The 22020-nt window shown below is 41.4% G+C and overlaps 1 protein-coding gene across 9 annotated transcripts in view; it reads left to right on the top strand.

The window, feature by feature from the left end:
- LOC135466653 (EF-hand calcium-binding domain-containing protein 4B-like) overlaps positions 1-22020 on the top strand; it is a 54998-nt gene that overhangs the window by 13090 nt on the left and 19888 nt on the right. For all 9 annotated transcript variants that reach the window (XM_064744267.1, XM_064744272.1, XM_064744263.1 and 6 more), the window contains 6 exons: positions 200-461; positions 3170-3329; positions 3738-3884; positions 15588-15678; positions 20382-20549; positions 21336-21451. In XM_064744267.1, coding sequence (XP_064600337.1) covers positions 209-461; positions 3170-3329; positions 3738-3884; positions 15588-15678; positions 20382-20549; positions 21336-21451 — 935 coding nt within the window. In that variant the 5' untranslated portion in view covers positions 200-208. The remainder of the gene's footprint in view (positions 1-199; positions 462-3169; positions 3330-3737; positions 3885-15587; positions 15679-20381; positions 20550-21335; positions 21452-22020) is intronic.

The raw sequence follows: 22020 nt of genomic DNA, 5'->3' as shown, positions 1-22020 counted from the left end.
GAAAGATCTTGGAAGGTTTGTTATGGCATTAGGATTGTGTCCTGTTGTAGAACGTTTCTCCTCCAAAAGTAGGAATATTTATGAACATTGTCATCTTTTAAAAGTGGGGCAAATTTTGGGGCCAAATACAGAATTTGTTAGAAATTTGGAAATCTCTCTGTATATGTTTCAGAGTGTTTTTTGGCTTGTTGTGTTGCAGTGTGTGAGAATGGCTATGTACGAGGTGCAGTACGGCGATGCGGAGCCGACCGCTGAGGACATCCAGGACATGATGGTCCAGAAAGCCCACGAACTGTTTAGCGTCTGCGACACAGAGAAGAAGGGCTTCATCACAAAGCGGGACATGCAGCGTCTGCAGCAGGAACTCCCCCTACAGCCCGAACAGTTGGAGGCAGTGTTCGATGCCCTGGACGATGACAAAAATGGCTACCTCACTTTAGAAGAGTTCACAGAAGGATTTGGTGAGTTTAGATCATTCTGTATGAATCTGAATATGCATGAACATGTGTCTGTACTGACAGTAATCATCACCATGGTAACTTATCAAAGTTATATGGCCTGCTTCCCATTTGATCTGAGTCATTGGTCAAAAGAAATTTGCATTCCTCTAATACGTGTACAGTACAGCTCAGGCTAAAAGTCAAGACCAGGCAGGAGATTCGCGTGTTCCTAGAGGCCTTGTAGGGAGTTTGTAGAACCCCTGTAGAGAGCTCCAGGAGAGACAGTCGCCTGCAGAGTCAGTGATCCGTCCACTGTGACTGATCACACAAGTGACTAAGCATTGTTATGCCCACACGTTGGGTGTGGGAAGTTGACAGCTGAAAATCTAGTTTTCTGTAAGAGTGATTTAAAAGATTTTTGAAAGGCTAACACAATACATAATACTGAAGTAATATATCTGATGTTTGTGTTTTTGATCACAAAGTGACAATTTTGTTTTTAAGTAGTGATTTACAAGTGGGCCCATGCGAGATTTGTAATGGATCACCACAACTGCTAAATCTGGCTAATTCTTCATCTCCCACACAAAAAAGTTGAAAAGTGGACAGATATATTGCATTTCTTCCATAGAAGGTTTCCTATTTGTGGAAGTAATCTGCCAGTGAAAAATTATCTTCCATTCAGTTATTGAGAAAACCAAGCTAACACTTTGACATTGACACCAAATGCAATAACAACAACAACCATGCAGTATTACAACAGGAATTTCGTGTATAAAAGTGGTGAAAAAGGCAAACACCATAAAGAAGTTAGATTTTGTCTATGTGACTTTGTAGAGAATTTGTAGTTTTAACGAAAACTTGTAGGAACAGCACCGACATAGTAAATGCATGCAGGAAAAAGATGATTCGTTTTAAAGGTTTTTCCCCACAGAAACAGAAATAATAATTTCCCATTTGCACCAATGCGCTTTATTTGAATTTTTGGCTCTTCGGACACAGTGTACCTTTTCTTTTCTGACTCTTTGACTACAAAATGCCATCATGGAATTCATTTGACTTAACAATACATGATTTGAACAATTTTTTTTGTGAACTTGAATAAAAGGTGAAGTAAAATGTATGTGAATAGCTTATGTGCGTATCAGTAAACGTGTATGTTTATCCCTTGTTGTTTTTTTTTTGCTTTGGACAGCAATTCTTTGGTGTTTACTGTACTTGTGTGAGAAAATACCATGGGTGTTAGGCATCATCAGCAAAGCAGATTATTGTAAGCTTAATTAAGCTACTTAGAAGTGTCATGGAGAGACCTATAAGAGGAAGTCATGCAGTCTTCAGCGGTGATAAGATTGAAGAAACAATAGGCACGTGGTATTGCATTTGGAGTAAATAATACTCACAAATGTCAAACTTTATAAACTGACACACACTGTATGGTTTTGAAAATCTTAAACAAGAGGAATAAATTAATCTCTCAAAACTGCTGGTGCTGGTTTCACTTTTTCTGTGTAAATGCCTCTCCTGTTCAGCTTGCCGGGTGGCATTTCGATTAGCCAGTTTGTAGGCAATCACTGAAGTAGGCTAAACTTGAAAACTTCTTAAAGTAAACACACCAGTCAAATTAAAAAAAAAAGGGAAAAAAAACACCAGCCATTTCAGGTTACTTTTTGAAAACAACGATAGCTGTGGCTAGGCCTACATGTCCATTAAGTGAACAGTGAAAGATGTGCAGCTTGGTGACGCCCGATTCTGCCCTGAACTTACGTGTTTTGAGTTGTTTTCTTTTAGTTCTTTTGATATGAGGCTTACTCGATCCTTGTCCTAGGCGGGATATAAATATAAATGTATATCAAAATTAGTAGGCTTATGCCAGCCATCGACACCAACACAGGACTTTGATCACATATTTACTCCCTCAGTCAAGTTGATGAACTGATTTGGGTGTGCTGAGGTAGGTTATAAATTGCAGCATAAATTTTTCTGCTTCACCGCTAGTATATTTTCACATAACGGAACAGACTATGGCCGCACTTTCATTATACAGAGCTATATTCACACCTTCGAACGGTGGCAAAGGGTGGGCCAGTAAAATCACCAACCCAAGGTTCACACTGTTGATCACAGGATATCCAGCAGACAACAGTTAGCAAAACAGATGACAGTCAAAATTTGCCCATGCCCAGAATATTCCCATTACAATGGTTGTGGGTTCAATTCCAGCTTTTGCTCCACCTATTAACCTGTCAGTTGATATACAAGTGCAGTAACCTTGAGTATGGGATAAAGACAAATGTAATCAATATGGAAGTTTCCAGATCAAACTCTTTTGACGTTGAATGTAAAAACAGTCCTCCTGTGTCATGAGACTTGCGAAAACTGTTTGGCAAGCTTTGTAGACATTAATTCACCAATCAGTTGTCTTTGTGTGTTCCACAGGCACAAATGACACCCCTTTCTTTTAGAATGCTTAACCCCTCAATTTTCTCCATCATTTGTCTACTCTGAATAACTGTTTGCGAAACTTTTTTCAGTCACCCATGTTATAGTATATGTGATCCTGCAATACATTTCTGACATGTCACATGATATAGTAGTACCTGCAGCAATAAAGGTGTTTGAACTCGAAACTGTGACTACTTGATGAAAGTAAAGATGGCTCACAATGACTCTTGCCTATGCGTCAATGTTTTGTGGTTAACATATACATGTACCATATCTTTTTGTTGTAGGGAGTTTCCTGGGCTTGTCCACATCAGAAGTGGCCACATCTATGGAGAGTGGGGGGAGTGCAGAGAGGATTTACGAGGGTGACGATGTGGATGATGTGGAAGAGGAGCTACACTTTAAGGAGATGATGTCAAACACTGGTGCTAAGGATCTTTTTGATGAGTAAGTCACATAATAGTCGATATTTTCTTTTCAGTGAGTCATTATGCTGTAAGTTCACTGATTTGTGAGAACACAATGAAGTTTTTGTGTTGTAATTTCAGTGAGAACAAAATGTTTTTGTACTGTGATATGAGTGAGAACACAATCAAGTTTTTGGGCTGTCATTTCAGTGAGAACACAATCAAGTTTTTGGGCTGTCATTTCAGTGAGAACACAATCAAGTATTGGGACTGTCATTTCAGTGTGATTTCATTGAGAACACAATAATGTTTATGGGCTGTAATTTCAGTGATAACACAATCAAGTATTTGGACTGTCATTTCAGTGTGATTTCATTGAGAACACAATAATGTTTTTGGGCTGTAATTTCAGTGAGAACACAATAATGTCTTTGGGCTGTGATTTCAGTGAGAACACGATAAAGGGGATGTGGGCCAGACTAAGGAAGGATGAACCAGAGCTGATGTCAAACTTTGAGATTTTCTTGAGCCGAGTGTCCAGGGAAATAAAACAGTCACAAGCAGATTTCAGCACGCTAGAATCCGCTTTAAGAAGGTACAGTAAAGGATTCGTTTTGATTACAAGCAAATGGTTGTCAACATAGAAAACAAATAATTCACTGCATGCCTAACCAACCCTGATGGCTCAGCTGGCGGGGATGGTAGATCCAGGATCAATCCTGGGTCTGGTCTCAGACCGTAAAAGAGGAAGCTGTAGCTTCCTTGCTTGGCGTTCATCATTAAGGGGATAGTGCAATTGCTGGTTGACCCGTTTCAGTATAATGGCTCAGGCAAGGCGCCTTACTTGCCTTCAGTAAATCATCTCAGTGAAGCAGCACTTGATAAAAGAGCTCTTGAAATCCATCCTGCTACAAGGAGGCACATAACATGTACATGCACTCCTTCGTCGTCATGTGACTGAAAAAATTGTTAAGTACGACGTTAAGCTTTAAACACTCGCTCACTGACTGCTTGCCTGTCTTTTAAAAGATTCAGGGGGGACAACTGTAAGTGTGACATTGGAAACAGTGATCTGTCAAACAAGACGTGGTTAACTCCCCTCACGTGACAGCAGTTGATTGGTGAACTATAACATAATTTCATACATGTGTCTGCCCTATCGAAAACATCAGTGATAAATTCAGACAATAAAGGCCCAATATAACAGCTGCAGTATTACAGCTGCTGTTGAGCAAACTAAGATGGTAGTCATCTTGTCATAAAACATAAAACAGGACGTAAAACTACTGAAACAAACACATCCTCCACTTTATCAGCTGCAGCCAAATGTTGATCATTAATGTTGGCCAACGAAAACATGTAACATTCTTAATTACAGTCATTCCAATACAACTTTGAGTAACCCTTCAGGTGATGGTTAATTACATTGTTTTCTCCTCCTGTAAGCCATTTTTTGACATGAAATTAGATAAATATTATCCAGGGAATAATTTACATTAACAGTCTGAATTATAATCAAAATTATACCAAAATCCCGTAATGGATTCATTTTTTGGGATCAGTTGTGAAAACTTCTGAGGCAAAAATAGTGAATTGCCAGCTTGATTGGAAACTTTAACTCCATTCCATTCACTGACTTCAGGTGAACCAAATACAAATGTAGACTCACTATAGTACGCTGGTTTGGGGACAAATTCGCTGGCATGTCCACCTCGTGCTATAACAAAATGACATTGGGATCCATTACGTACTACTTATGTTACATGATTATGGTCAGGATTTTGACATTAAAGTAAGTTTTGTCAATGCAAAAAGTGTTTTGTCTAACGCCACTGATTGTCAGTTTACCACATGATTTTATTACCTGCGACTCATCGTTCTATGATAAACAAGTTTTTATGAACAGAGTACATGCATTTTGGCATTATCGATTCCGCTCATATTCTGAGAGGCTAGCCTGGTATCATGTTTTCACGACTGCATGTATATACTTATTTGATGTTTTACGCCATACGCAAGAATATTTCACTTATACAACGGCCGCCAGCATTATCGTGGAAGGAAACCAGGCAGTGGCCAGGGGAACTCAAGACCATTCGTAGCATTGCTGGCAGACCTTCTCATGTACAGTCGGAGAGGAAACCAGCACGAGTTAAACTTGGTGCATGTCCAATCTTTCAGATCCACAGTTAAGCTGAATTCAGTTTGTGTAGTTTCATCTACTTTATCTTTTTTTTTGCAATAGAAAAAGCTATTAATCGTTAGGTATCAGATTTATCCATGTTAGCTGTATCCATGATCCATGTCAGCTTTATCCATGTCAGCTTTATCCATGTCAGCTGTATCCATGATCCATGTCAGCTTTATCCATGATCCATGTCAGCTTTATCCATGTCAGCTGTATCCATGATCCATGTCAGCTTTATCCATGTCAGCTTTATCCATGTCAGCTGTATCCATGATCCATGTCAGCTTTATCCATGTCAGCTTTATCCATGTCAGCTGTATCCATGATCCATGTCAGCATTATCCATGTCAGCTGTATCCATGATCCATGTCAGCTGTATCCATGTCAGCTGTATCCATGATCCATGTCAGTGTTATCCATGTCAGCTGTATCCATGATCCATGTCAGCTTTATCCATGTCAGCTGTATCCATGATCCATGTCAGCTTTATCCATGTCAGCTGTATCCATGATCCATGTCAGCTTTATCCATGTCTGCTTTATCCATGTCAGCTGTATCCATGATCCATGTCAGCATTATCCATGTCAGCTGTATCCATGATCCATGTCAGCTTTATCCATGTCAGCTGTATCCATGATCCATGTCAGCATTATCCATGTCAGCTGTATCCATGATCCATGTCAGCTTTATCCATGTCAGCTGTATCCATGATCCATGTCAGCTTTATCCATGTCAGCTTTATCCATGTCAGCTGTATCCATGATCCATGTCAGCTTTATCCATGTCAGCTTTATCCATGTCAGCTGTATCCATGATCCATGTCAGCTTTATCCATGTCAGCTGTATCCATGATCCATGTCAGCATTGTCCATGTCAGCTGTATCCATGATCCATGTCAGCATTATCCATGTCAGCTGTATCCATGATCCATGTCAGCTTTATCCATGTCAGCTGTATCCATGATCCATGTCAGCTTTATCCATGTCAGCTTTATCCATGTCAGCTGTATCCATGATCCATGTCAGCTTTATCCATGTCAGCTGTATCCATGATCCATGTCAGCATTATCCATGTCAGCTGTATCCATGATCCATGTCAGCATTATCCATGTCAGCTGTATCCATGATCCATGTCAGCTTTATCCATGTCAGCTGTATCCATGATCCATGTCAGTTTTATCCATGTCTGCTTTATCCATGATCCATGTCAGCTTTATCCATGTCTGCTTTATCCATGATCCATGTCAGCTTTATCCATGTCTGCTTTATCCATGATCCATGTCAGCTTTATCCATTTCAGTTTTATCCATGTCTGCTTTATCCTTGTCTGCTTTATCCATGTCTGCTTTATCCATGTCTGCTTTTTTTCCATGTCAGCTTTATCCTTGTCTGCTTTATCCATGTCAACTTTATCCATGTCTGCTTTATCCATGTCTGTTTTATCCTTAGCAGCTTTATCCATGTCTGCTTTATCCATGTCAGCTTTATCCTTGTCAGCGTTATCCATGTCTGCTTTATCCATGTCTGCTTTATCCTTGTCAGCTTTATCCATGTCTGCTTTATCCATGTCAGTGTTATCCATGTCAGCTTTATCCATGTCAGCTTTATCCTTGTCAGCTTTATCCATGTCTGCTTTATCCAAGTCAGTTTTATCCATGATCCATGTCAGCTTTATCCATGTCTGCATTATCCATGTCTGCTTTATCCTTGTCAGCTTAATCCATGTCTGCTTTATCCTTGTCAGCTTTATCCATTTCTACTTTATCCATGTCAGCTTTATCCATGTCTGCTTTATCCATGTCAGCTTTATCCATGATCCATGTCAGCTTTATCCTTGTCTGCTTTATCCATGTCAGCTGTATCCATGTCTGCTTTATCCATGTCAGCTTTATCCATGTCTGCTTTATCCTTGTCAGCTTTATCCATGTCTGCTTTATCCATGTCAGCTTTATCCATATCAGCTTAATCCCTTTTTCCATGTCTGCTTTATCCATGTCTGCTTTATCCATGTCAGCTTTATCCATATCAGCTTAATCCCTTTTTCCATGTCTGCTTTATCCATGTCAGCTTTATCCTTGTCAGCTTTATCCATGTCTGCTTTATCCATGCCAGCTTTATCCATGCCAGCTTTATCCATGTCTGCTTTATCCTTGGCATCTTTCCATGTCTGCTTTATCCATGTCTGCTTTGTCCATGTCTGCTTTATCCTTGGCAGCTTTATCCATGTCTGCTTTATACTTGGCAGCTTTATCCATGTCTGCTTTATCCATGTCAGCTTTATCCATGTCTGCTTTATCCATGTATGCTTTATCCATTTCAGCTTTATCCATGTCTGCTTTATCCATGTCAGCTTTATCCTTGTCAGCTTTATCCATGTCTGCTTTATCCATGTCAGCTTTGTCCATATCAGCTTTATCCATGTCTGCTTTATCCATGCCAGCTTTATCCATGTCAGCTTTATCCATGTCTGCTTTATCCTTGGCATCTTTCCATGTCTGCTTTATCCTTGGCAGCTTTATCCTTGGCAGCTTTATCCATGTCAGCTTTGTCCATGTCTGCTTTATCCTTGGCAGCTTTATCCATGTCTGCTTTATCCATGTCAGCTTTGTCCATGTCTGCTTTATCCATGTCAGCTTTGTCCATGTCTGCTTTATCCTTGGCAGCTTTATCCATATCTGCTTTATCCATGTCTGCTTTATCCTTGGCAGCTTTATCCATGTCTGCTTTATCCTTGGCAGCTTTATCCATGTCTGCTTTATCCTTGGCATCTTTCCATGTCTGCTTTATCCTTGGCAGCTTTATCCATGTCTGCTTTATTCATGTCAGCTTAATCCATGTCTGCTTTATCCATGTATGCTTTATCCATGTATGCTTTATCCTTGGCATCTTTCCATGTCTGCTTTATCCTTGGCAGCTTTATCCATGTCAGCTTTATCCTTGGCATCTTTTATCCATGGCATCTTTATCCATGTATGCTTTATCCATGTATGCTTTATCCATGTCAGCTTTGTCCATGTCTGCTTTATCCATGTCAGCTTTGTCCATGTCTGCTTTATCCTTGGCAGCTTTATCCATGTCTGCTTTATCCATGTCTGCTTTATCCATGTCAGCTTTATCCATGCCAGCTTTATCCATGTCTGCTTTATCCTTGGCAGCTTTATCCATGTCAGCTTTATCCTTGGCATCTTTCCGTGTCTGCTTTATCCATGTCTGCTTTATCCATGTCAGCTTTATCCATGCCAGCTTTATCCATGTCTGCTTTGTCCATGTCTGCTTTATCCTTGGCAGCTTTATCCATGTCTGCTTTATCCATGTCTGCTTTATCCTTGGCAGCTTTATCCTTGGCAGCTTTATCCATGTCTGCTTTATCCATGTCTGCTTTATCCTTGGCATCTTTCCATGTCTGCTTTATCCATGTCAGCTTTATCCTTGGCAGCTTTATCCATGTCTGCTTTATCCATGTCTGCTTCATCCTTGTCAGCTTTATCCATGTCAACTTTATCCTTGTCAGCTCTATCCATGTCTGCTTTATTCATGTCAGCCTTTATCAGAAATCACTCAGATGGAACTTAAAAATTCAAAATGGCGGACTCTATAGACTAGAGCTAACACAATCATGTGACCATGTTATAGCAATGGAACAGAAAACAATGTTCACTGTTGATATAAATTGAAAACATTGTATTCAGTGAAGGAAATAGGAAAGAGTCTATTGTCAAAGTTGGACTGAATTCATCTGAGCTCGGACTTGTCAGCATGCTGTTAAGCCACCTCTCATTCCCCTGTAGTTTCACGCCTCGTTTAATAGCCATTCTATGATGTAAAAGTTTTAGGCATGTACTGAGAATGTACAAGTATTAATCCCTTTAAGATAGGCCTGTAATGGGGAATAAAGCACAGCCATTAAAGTTACCTCTCACACAGGAGTAATAGTGCAACAACAACATCACATATGCATTTGAAATCAAGCAAAGTAAAACGAAACTGATTGTTTATTTATTTATTTATTTATTTATTTGATTAGTGTTTTACGCCGTACTCAAGAATATTTCACTTATACGACAGCGGCCAGCATTATGGTGGGAGGAAACTGGGCGGAGCCTGGGGGAAACCCACAACAATCCGCAGGTTGCTGGCAGACCTTCCCACCTACACGAAACCGATATTGTGACGCACTATTTATGTATATTTCTTGTGTTTTACTTGTTGTCATTCCAAATTTGGTGTACCACATATTTTTGGAAGACAAGATTAGGGTGAGGTTATATCCGATTTCATGCGATATTTAGGCGTCTTATATCAAGGCTGCCCTTTAACCTGTAACTTTATATGGCAAAATGATGCCTCACGCCAGAGATAAGCTTGTACAGTACAGAGCAAAAAGAAAAATGGGTACAGGGAAGGCAGTCCCGTGACACCATGCGCTGCGCTATTGCAGTGACTAACATCATAATACGATAATACTGACGGGAGCACTTTTTCCTTTAAAGTACAACCCCAGTGCTAAAACTTACAAACTGCATATAGATGCTATCATGTTCCCTGAATCCATTCCGATCATTTAAACAATTTTTTTCTTAAAGATGTATCTGCAGTATTAAGACCACAGGGTTTTCTCAGTAGTATGTTCTTCCTTTTGTGTTGTTATTTCCTGTGTTAAATTGTTGGCCTACATGCTGGTGTACATGTACATGTATACATTCACATTGAGAGTGTACAGTGTGTGTGGTTACATGGACACCTGGACAGTCTTTTACAAGGTATGTAAACTGCAGTCTGAGTTTCTCTGTACAAGGTATGTAGTCTGAGTTTCTCTGTACAAGGTATGTAGTCTGAGTTTCTCTGTACAAGGTATGCAGTCTGAGTTTCTCTGTACAAGGTATGTAGTCTGTTTCTCTGTACAAAGCATGTAGTCTAAGTTTCTATGTATATGATATGTAGTCAGAATTTCTCTGTACATGATATGTAGTCTGAGGTTCTCTGTATACGGTATGTAGTCTGAGATTCTCTGTACAAGGTATGTAGCCTGAGTTTCTCTGTACAAGGTATGCAGTCTGAGTTACTCTGTACAAGGCATGCAGTCTGAGTTTCTCTGTACAAGGTATGCAGTCTGAGTTTCTATGTACAAGGTGTGTAGTCTGTTTCTCTGTACAAGGCATGTAGTCTGATTTTTTTTTTTTTTTGATTGGTGTTTTACGCCGTACTCAAGAATATTTCACTCATACGACGGCGGCCAGCATTATGGTGGGTGGAAACCGGGCAGAGCCCGGGGAAACCCACGACCATCCGCAGGTTGCTGGAAGACCTTCTCACGTACGGCCGGAGAAGAAGCCAGCATGAGCTGGACTTGAACTCGTATCGACCGCATTGGTGAGAGACTCCTGGGTCATTACGCTGCGCTAGCGCTTTAACCGACTGAGCCACGGAGGCCCCCGGCATGTAGTCTGAGTTACTCTGTACAAGATGTGTAGTCTGAGTTTCTCTGTACAAGGCATGTAGTCTGAGTTTCTCTGTACAAGGTATGTAAACTGCAGTCTGAGTTTCTCTGTACAAGGTATGCAGTCTGAGTTTCTCTGTACAAGGTATGTAAACTGCAGTCTGAGTTTCTCTGTACAAGGTATGTAGTCTGAGTTTCTCTGTACAAGGTATGCAGTCTGAGTTTCTCTGTACAAGGTATGTAGTCTGAGTTTCTCTGTACAAGGTATGTAGCCTGAGTTTCTATGTACAAGGTATGTAGCCTGAGTTTCTCTGTACAAGGTATGTAGTCTGAGTTTCTCTGTACAAGATGTGTAGTCTGTTTCTCTGTACAAGGTATGTAGCCTGAGTTTCTATGTACAAGGTATGTAGCCTGAGTTTCTCTGTACAAGGTATGTAGTCTGAGTTTCTCTGTACAAGATGTGTAGTCTGTTTCTCTGTACAAGGTATGTAGCCTGAGTTACTCTGTACAAGATATGTAGCCTGAGTTTCTCTGTACAAAGTATGTAGTCTGAGTTTCTCTGTACAAGGCATGCAGTCAGAGTTTCTCTGTACAAGGTATGCAGTCTGAGTTTCTCTGTACAAGGTATGTAGTCTGAGTTTCTCTGTACAAGGTATGTAGTCTGAGTTTCTCTGTACAAGGTATGTAGTCTGAGTATGTAGTCTGAGTTTCTCTGTACAAGGTATGCAGTCTGAGTTTCTCTGTACAAGGTATGTAAACTGCAGTCTGAGTTTCTCTGTACAAGGTATGTAGTCTGAGTTTCTATGTACATGATATGTAGTCTGTTTCTCTGTACAAGGCATGTAGCCTGAGTTTCTCTGTACAAGGCATTTAGCCTGAGTTTCTCTGTACAAGGTATGTAGCCTGAGTTTCTCTGTACAAGGCATTTGGTCTGAGTTTCTCTGTACAAGGCATGTAGTCTGAGTTTCTCTGTACAAGGTATGTAGTCTGAGTTTCTATGTACATGATATGTAGTCTGTTTCTCTGTACAAGGCATGTAGCCTGAGTTTCTCTGTACAAGGCATTTAGCCTGAGTTTCTCTGTACAAGGTATGTAGTCTGAGTTTCTCTGTACAAGGCATTTGGTCTGAGTTTCTCTGTACAAGGTATGTAGTCTGAGTTTCTCTGTACAAGGTAAGTAGTCTGAGTTTCTCTGTACAAGGTGTGTAGTCTGAGTTTCTCTGTACAAGGTATGTAGCCTGAGTTTCTATGTACATGATATGTAGTCTGTTTCTCTGTACAAGGCATGTAGTCTGAGTTTCTCTGTACAAGGTATGTAGTCTGTTTCTCTGTACAAGGTATGTAGTCTGAGTTTCTCTGTACAAGGTATGTAGTCTGAGTTTCTCTGTACAAGGCATGTAGTCTGAGTTTCTCTGTACAAGGTATGTAGCCTGAGTTACTCTGTACAAGGTATGTAGTCTGAGTTTCTCCGTACAAGGTATGTAGTCTGAGTTTCTCTGTACAAGGTATGTAGTCTGAGTATCTCTGTACAAGGTATGTAGTCTGAGTTTCACTGTACAAGGTATGTAGTCTGAGTTTCTATGTACATGATATGCAGCCTGAGTTTCTCTGTACAAGGTATGCAGTCTGAGTTTCTTTGTACAAGGTATGTAAACTGCAGTCTGAGTTTCTCTGTACAAGGTATGTAGTCTGAGTTTCTATGTACATGATATGTAGTCTGAGTTTCTCTGTTCAAGGCATGTAGCCTGAGTTTCTCTGTACAAGGTATGTAGCCTGAGTTTCTCTGTACAAGGTATGTAGTCTGAGTTTCTCTGTACAAGGCATTTGGTCTGAGTTTCTCTGTACAAGGTATGTAGTCTGAGTTTCTCTGTACAAGGTAAGTGGTCTGAGTTTCTCTGTACAAGGTATGTAGCCTGAGTTTCTATGTACATGATATGTAGTCTGTTTCTCTGTACAAGGCATGTAGTCTGAGTTTCTCTGTACAAGGTATGTAGTCTGTTTCTCTGTACAAGGTATGTAGTCTGTTTCTCTGTACAAGGTATGTAGTCTGAGTTTCTCTGTACAAGGCATGTAGTCTGAGTTTCTCTGTACAAGGTATGTAGCCTGAGTTACTCTGTACAAGGTATGTAGTCTGAGTTTCTCTGTACAAGGTATGTAGTCTGAGTTTCTCTGTACAAGGTATGTAGTCTGAGTATCTCTGTACAAGGTATGTAGTCTGAGTTTCACTGTACAAGGTATGTAGTCTGTTTCTCTGTACAAGGCATGTAGTCTGAGTTTCTCTGTACATGATATGCTGTCTGTAAGCTGACAACACTGTCCCATAGCCTTAATGACTGTTAGACTTGGAGGTACATGCACATGCCAGAGACTGGGCCCATGTATGGACAATGCCTGTGCCTTTTAGGTGGAGTCACATTTTAATATTTGCTCACTCTAAACATTCTCATCGCCCAGCTTGAGATAATATTCTTAAAAAAAGGGGCTGAAATCATGTTATTAAGAATGTTAGCTGTAGAGAACGGTACAGTATCAGGGTTAGAACAGTCTGTATTTAATACACCTTAATGTATTGCAGATGGGATGTGTGATGAATCCTCTCCAGATTTGTGTCTAATGTGTGTGTTTGTGTGTGTGTGTTTGTGTGTGTTGCTGATACACCTGAGCAGTTTTTAAGAGGTGTGTGTATAAGTTAAGAGGTCAGTAGGTGGTTTCCTCTCAGCTTTCTCCCAGCACTCAGCTACATGTCCCATTTGAGGCACCAAAGCCCTGCTGGATTGGTTTGTATAGTTGTATGCACCATGTTGACATAATGTCTATAGCTAGGTTGTAGACTAGAATGGCTAGGGAGTAGATCGAGATATGTGAGGTGTAGAATGTTATAGCTATGATGTAGACCAGGATAGCTGGGATAATGTAGACCAGGGTCACTCAGGTGTAGACTGGGATAGCTGGGGTGTAGAATAGGGTAGCTGGGGTATAGACTAGGAAATCTGGACGTGTAGACCGGGATAGCTGGTCTGTAGACCAGGATAGCTGGGGTGTAGAATGGGGTAGCTGGGGTATAGACTAGGAAATCGGGGGTGTAGATCAGGACAGCTGGAGGGTGGATGTCTATAAGGTATATACATGTATAACAATCAACAGCGAGTATATTCACTGTCATTCTTAATGTTTACGTTTTCATTACAGCTGTGTGACATTCTTCACAACATGACTCCAGCATCAGCATGTTATTTATTTGATTGGCGTTTTATGCAATACTTAAGTATATGAAATAAGTTCATTTTATCATGGGCAGTGGGTGTGGTCAGTATAGCGGAGTATAGGCTAAACCACCAACCTTTGACACAGCATGGTGGCACTCCAGCAGGTGACACTCAAGCATGATCAAGAAGTGTGTAGTGTGTGTTCCCACAGGTGACACTCCAGCCTGATCAAGTAGTGTGTAGTGTGCGTTCATTGGATACACATGACACTAGTAAATACATGCCAATGCTACATGTCTACTTAGAGCAGTTGTTTGTTCAGATAGGTTGTTGGTTTAGATGTTTTCTCAGATAGTTCTTTACAAGCTTCACAATTTGATACAATACTCAAGCTACAGTGTAGTATTGCAGTGCTGTTAGTCCTCTGCCAGTATCACCCTGTAATATATGTACCTGTATTTTCATCACTCGATGTGGTAATAAAGGTACATTACAGTCATTACTGTGTTGCAGTGAGGTTAGTTCTCTGCCAGTATCGCCCTGTAATATATGTACCTGTAATTTCATCACTCCATGTGGTAATAAAGGTACATTACAGTCATTGCTGTGTTGCAGTGCTGTTAGTTCTCTGCCAGTATCACCCTGTAATATATGTACCTGTAATTTCATCACTTTATGTGGTAATAAAGGTACATTACTGTGTTGCAGTGCTGTTAGTTCTCTGCCAGTATCACCCTGTAATATATGTACCTGTATTTTCATCACTCGATGTGGTAATAAAGGTACATTACAGTCATTACTGTGTTGCAGTGAGGTTAGTTCTCTGCCAGTATCACCCTGTAATATATGTACCTGTAATACATATACCTGTATTTTAAGTGATGAAGGTACACTTTAGAGCGTAATCATTAGCAGATAGCAATGCCATTAGTTCTCTGTATCACCGTTTAATACACATACATGCAGCAAGAGAATTGTGTTAGGGAATTTCTCATTCAGTGATGTCAGGTAGAATGACAATGCATAAGGTGATCATGTAAATCAATAAATGATGAGCAGAGAGTGTTTCCTGTTTTATATCGGTCTCCTAGCTTCCCGAGATGCCCATTCTTCGTCTCTCCCCTCTACACCCCCCCCCCCCCCCCCCGCACGCACGCACGCACACCCGCACATCCTTGCCTTGTGTTAATTACATAATCCTGTGACCTGGTAACTCTGATTATGGCTTATTCATGAAGTTATTGATCAGGTCTGCTAAGTGAGCTGCCCTCTCCTCTCACTACCATATGCGTCCTGATAATTCAGCTATCCTCCCCCAGCCAGTTTGTAGTATGCTGTCAGAGGCTGGCCTAAGCACTTCACCACTGTGGTCTATTGGCTGTGCACTGGCATGCATCCCAAGATGGCCATAAACGCTGCAATATTGGCAAATTAGCATAATGGTTTTTTCCGCCGTTTTCTCATTGCAGCAAGAGCACAGCGCACGACGAGGAAGTTCAGAAACTGTACGAGGAAATGGAGTCGCAGATCAAACAGGAAAAGGAAAAGATTCTGTTGGAGGTTAGAACACTGTTACCGTGGTAATGGATTAACCTGTGTCTGTTGTCATAGTAATGCAGACTCACCCCTGAATATACATGTCACAGGGCCTGTTGTGTAAGCTGTGTGGGTTAGAGGTGATGAGGAACATGTATGTTGATGCAGATGGTCAATATTATATAATGTTAGGCAGGCCTGAGACTGGCCTGAGGCTGGCCCACTGACCAGGTGTAGACAGTGGTTCTGGGTCATGCTGCTAGACTGAGAAGTAGTGCTGTGTCTGTTTGCTGGTGGCAGTACCATTGATAGCAGTTAGCCTTGGCCGTGTCAGCAACCAGAGCTACATGTAGCCGACACTGGTATATAACACCTCACTGCCGTTATGGATATCAACCACAACTATACTGTGGCTGTGGAACAGTTAGAAGAGCTGAGGCGTTATATGTTTGGCAGAATGGTTTACCATTATGTAGCTTTCAGAAAGGTAAGTGAGCAATGTGTGTGGTTAGGTGTTGTGTTACATAGATGTGCTGTGTGTGTTCTGTGATGTATGTGGGTGTATGTAGAAAAGAAGCCAGATTCTTTAGGTTCCAAAGGAGTACCCATATATGTGTAAAGTGCTACTTCAGTCCTAAGAGACGCCAGGTTAAGATATTAAACTGATATGAAGGGTACCCTATGGAATATAGCTAGCGCCACAGTTCAAAAGAGACGGGAGGTTTGAGATATTTAACTGACACGAAGGATACCCTATGGAATAGAGCTAGCGCCACAGTTCAAAAGAGACGGGAGGTTTGAAATATTAAACTGATATGAAGGATACCCTATGGAATATAGCAAGTTCCACGGTTGAAAAAAAATTTACACTGAATAATGCTATAAGTGAAGAGTCCTGATCTGACGTAGTAACATTACTTATGTGATGATGAATCAGGCTGACATGACGCCACGTAAGGCAGTTACGCTGGAATGACGTCATGCAGGTTTTAAGGTAAGATGTCATTTGTTGCTATAAGTCAGTGATGGGTCACGTCAAGTGTTCTTGCATGACGTCACACCGGGCCAAAATTGGAAACGGCAGGAAAATTTTGTTTCCGTGTCATCCTCCCAAACTAACAACAATACAATACAATGCGTTTTGCTACAGGTTAAGAAAGCAATTCTGACTATCTCGATCCTTATCATTTAACCTTGCTTTTAAGACAAGTCTTAGTCTTAACACTGAAGTAGCTCTTTAAATGTATATAGTAGGTTGATTGAGTTAACAGTAACAATATTAAGAATTCTTTTTTAGAAAACATTGTTTTATGTTAGTTTTAATACACTATTGGTACATAGAGTGGACATAGTAAATGACAACTGCTTGCATGCGTATCACTGTTACATTTGGCTCAGGGGCTTGTTGTTGACACATTTTGGTCATCTTGACAGAACTGTCCTGTGTGAATCATGTTGTACTTGTGCTGCATGCCCATGTGCACGCCATCAGTGTACATGGAGTACATGCTGATACAGGTGTTTATGCCAGTTTTTGTTGGTTGGAGATATGTTCAGAAAAGCCTCTTTCTTATGAAAAAGGGATATTTTGTTTTTCAAAAAAGAAAGAAAACCTGGTTCATTTTTCATTGTGTTAGTAGCATCATGGCTCCTTAATTTGGCAGAAAGAGAATGCATGGTTTTGAGCAGGTGATTGTCAGTATTGATTATCTTAATGTGACTTCAGGCTCGAATGTGGGAAGTTTTTATTGGTATATTACACTTCATCAAGGATAAGGTCAGATTATGAATCATAAAATACCATTGGGATCAGTAGATTATCACTCAGCTTTACACCCCCCTGAGGTCTGTGAGTGTTACTCTGACATAACACATCAAACAAACCAGCACTTCAATAGGCCATAGGCTTCTATGGGTTTAGATTTCCATTGACTATCTTCAAAGTTGAATACAAAACTAATCTTTTATTTATTTATCTGCTATAAGTAAGGCTTTTAACTTGTTCTGATATTCCCTTTCTTTTACTATTAATTTGTGTGATGTGCCTTAAAGGTTAAAGCATTTCCTTTGAAGGCTGAAATTGGTGACATGTCACAGACAATAATGCTGACATGGCACAGATAATAATGCTGACATGGCACAGATAATAATGCTGACATGGCACAGCAATAATGCTGACATGGCACAGATAATAATGCTGACATGGCACAGCAATAATGCTGACATGGCACAGACAATAATGCTGACATGGCACAGACAATAATGCTGACATGGCACAGATAATAATGCTGACATGGCACAGATAATAATGCTGACATGGCACAGCAATAATGCTGACATGGCACAGACAATAATGCTGACATGGCACAGATAATAATGCTGACATGGCACAGCAATAATGCTGACATGGCACAGACAATAATGCTGACATAGCACAGATAATAATGCTGACATGGCACAGCAATAATGCTGACATGGCACAGACAATAATGCTGACATGCCTTCCTCTAGACCTTCCTCATTAAACCTTTAGGTTTGTCCCGATATGGCAACTGTAATGCCAAAGTGGTATTAATTTAGTGTTTGGGAACCTGTCTATATTGTGTTGTATGATCCTTCATGTCCATAGTGTCTTGTCTGATCCAACATGTCATTCTGTCTTGTCTGATCCTACATGTCATGCTGTCTTGTCTGATCCAAAAGGTCATGCTGTCTTGTCTGATCCTACATGGCATGCTGTCTTGTCTGATCCAAAAGGTCATGCTGTCTTGTCTGATCCTACATGGCATGCTGTCTTGTCTGATCCAAAAGATCATGCTGTGTTGTTTGATCCTACATATGCTGTCTTATCTAGCCATACATGTTATGCTGTCTTAGTATGTGGTCCCACATGGTGTGCTGTCTTGTGTGATCCTGCATTGCCTACTGTCTTGTGTGATCCCACATGGCGTGCTGTCTTGTGTGATCCTGCATTGCCTTCTGTCTTGTGTGATCCCACATGGCGTGCTGTCTTGTGTGATCCTGCATTGCCTTCTGTCTTGTGTGATCCTGCATTGCCTTCTGTCTTGTGTGATCCCACATGGCGTACTGTCTTGTGTGATCCCACATGGCGTTCTGTCTTGTGTGATCCCACATGGCCTACTGTCTTGTGTGATCCCACATGGCGTACTGTCTTGTGTGATCCCACATGGCGTACTGTCTTGTGTGATCCCACATGGCGTTCTGTCTTGTGTGATCCCACATGGCTTGCTTTCTTGTGTGATCCCACATGGCGTACTGTCATGGTGTACTGTCTTGTGTGATCCCACATGGCATACTGTCATGGCGTACTGTCTTGTGTGATTACACATGGCTTGCTGTCTTGTGTGATCCCACATGGCGTTCTGTCTTGTGTGATCCCACATGGCGTACTGTCTTGTGTGATCCCACATGGCGTACTGTCTTGTGTGATCCCACATGGCGTGCTGTCTTGTGTGATCCCACATGGCGTACTGTCTTGTGTGATCCCACATGGCGTACTGTCTTGTGTGATCCCACATGGCTTGCTGTCTTGTGTGATCCCACATGGCTTGCTTTCTTGTGTGATCCCACATGGCATACTGTCATGGTGTACTGTCTTGTGTGATCCCACATGGCATACTGTCATGGCGTACTGTCTTGTGTGATTACACATGGCTTGCTGTCTTGTGTGATCCCACATGGCGTTCTGTCTTGTGTGATCCCACATGGCGTACTGTCTTGTGTGATCCCACATGGCGTAATGTCTTGTGTGATCCCACATGGCGTACTGTCTTGTGTGATCCCACATGGCATGCTGTCTTGTGTGATCCCACATGGCTTGCTTTCTTGTGTGATCCCACATGGCGTACTGTCATGGTGTACTGTCTTGTGTGATCCCACATGGCATACTGTCATGGCGTACTGTCTTGTGTGATTACACATGGCTTGCTGTCTTGTGTGATCCCACCTGGCGTTCTGTCTTGTGTGATCCCACATGACATACTGTCTTGTGTGATCCCACATGGCGTAATGTCTTGTGTGATCCCACATGGCATACTGTCTTGTGTGATCCCACATGGCGTACTGTCTTGTGTGATCCCACATGGCATACTGTCTTGTGTGATCCCACATGGCATACTGTCTTGTGTGATCCCACATGGCATACTGTCATGGCGTACTGTCTTGTGTGATCCCACATGGCATACTGTCATGGCGTACTGTCTTGTGTGATCCCACGTGGCGTACTGTCTTGTGTGATCCCACATGGCATGTTGTCTTGTGTGATCCCACATGGCATGTTGTCTTGTGTGATCCCACATGGCATACTGTCTTGTGTGATCCCACATGGCATACTGTCATGGCGTACTGTCTTGTGTGATCCCACATGGCGTAATGTCTTGTGTGATCCCACATGGCTTGCTGTCTTGTGTGATCCCACATGGCGTACTGTCTTGTGTGATCCCACATGGCGTACTGTCTTGTGTGATCCCACATGGCATGCTGTCTTGTGTGATCCCACATGGCGTACTGTCTTGTGTGATCCCACATGGCGTGCTGTCTTGTGTGATCCCACATGGCATGCTGTCTTGTGTGATCCCACATGGCATGCTGTCTTGTGTGATCCCACATGGCGTACTGTCTTATGTTATTCTACATGTTATCCTATGTTATGTGATCTTACATGTTAAGATCTCCATATGTTAATATGTTGCTGTCTTATTTGGCAGGAGAAAGCCAAGGAGAAGCAGCTTCGGGATGAGATGGAGCGGGAACTGCGTGAGAAGGACCAGCAGCTTCAGGAGTTACTCCGTGGACACCAAGTCATGGAGCGACAAATGTCAGACCTGAATGTCGTCGAGGTGGAAACAAAACAGGAAAACGATCGACTCCTCAGGGTAGCTTTATCACGAATTATATCAGTTTATATAAACTTGTCCAATAAAGCCTTTTCCTTTGCAACCCTCTATGTGGATGTGAGTTCGATTAAGCTAATGCTGCTTCCGCTCATGAAGATCCATCAGTAACCTGCAAATGGTTATGAGTTTCCTCCTGGACGGTAGAGGAGGCCTAACACTTTCCTAAGGTTGGTGGTTTCCTCCTGGACTCTGTAGAGGAGGCCTAACACTTTCCTAAGGTTGGTGGTTTCCCCCTGGACTCGGTAGAGGAGGCCTAACTTTTTCCTAAGGTTGGTGGTTTCCTCCTGGACTGTAGAGGAGGCCTAACACTTTCCTAATGTGGATGGTGTTCTCAGAGCATTCTGGTTTCCTCCACCCATAGACCAGATCACAGTCTTATGAACACCAATAGATCAGTAAATCGACCAAATGTTTTTCATTCAACTTTCATCCATCTGTGCTTTTGGCTGAGGGTAGTTAGTGCATTGCACTGCATTTTTTTCTGATGTTGGGTGAAGAAGGAGCTAAAGTTAATAGTTTGTCATGTTGCACACTCTGATGCTTTTTGGCCATAATACACACTATGGTGTTTTGTCATAGTGCAGACAGTGTTGGTGGTTTGTCATATTGCACACATTGGTGATGTTTTGTTATAGTGCACACAGTGGTGTTTTGTCATAGTGCACACAGTGTTGGTGTTTTGTCATAGTGCCCACAATGGTGGTGTTTTGTTTTAGTGCACACAGTGTTGGTGTTTTGTCATAGTTCATACAATGGTGTTTGCAGGAGAAGGAGGAGCTGGAGGAGAAGTTGATGGTGTCACAGAGAAACCTTGAGGAGTCCCGCATGTACATAAACCAGCTGCGACAACAACAGCGAGAGGAGAAGCGTGAAAGAGCCAAGTATGCTCTATAACAACTTACAGTTATACCAGGGAGTTCATATCTCCTACAGGCAAGCTCTGTCTACAGGACAGCCTGCCTTCCTACCAAAGCTTTTTTTATTTGTCATCAACAGATGAAAGAAATATTTCATGAGAATAAAACATTTTTGCCCCTGTTTTTTTCTCCATCAATACATCTGCTTTTGGTCTAATGTCTTGAAGTTTTGAGAAAAAATCATATTTCCCGTCAGAGACATGTTTAGTTTAGATCAGTGTTATAAAAAAAATTAATGTGGCTCCTTGCTTTAATGTTGTCACTCACCTTGTGTCCTAAATACATGCATACAAGTGCTCTGGTTTGAGTCATGACTAGTACAATAGTGTAAATGTCTGAGGGTTGATAGTGAAGGACACAAAGCTGAAGTGAGGCTGGAACTATCAAACAGGCAACCTCTATAAAATGGTTGCGGATCCATTTGTGTTACCATAATGATTGCTTTGCAAATGTGTATAGAATTGGAGGATCTGTTTGACCACAAATCAGAAGTTGTAAGGAATGTCTCCATGTTTCACAATGATAACTTCTGG

The sequence above is a fragment of the Liolophura sinensis genome, chromosome 6 (genome assembly GCF_032854445.1).
Source record: "Liolophura sinensis isolate JHLJ2023 chromosome 6, CUHK_Ljap_v2, whole genome shotgun sequence".
NCBI classification, from domain to species: Eukaryota; Metazoa; Mollusca; class Polyplacophora; order Chitonida; family Chitonidae; genus Liolophura; species Liolophura sinensis.
The sequence above is the reverse complement of the archived record's forward strand: the minus strand, read 5'-3'. Positions and strand labels throughout refer to the sequence as shown.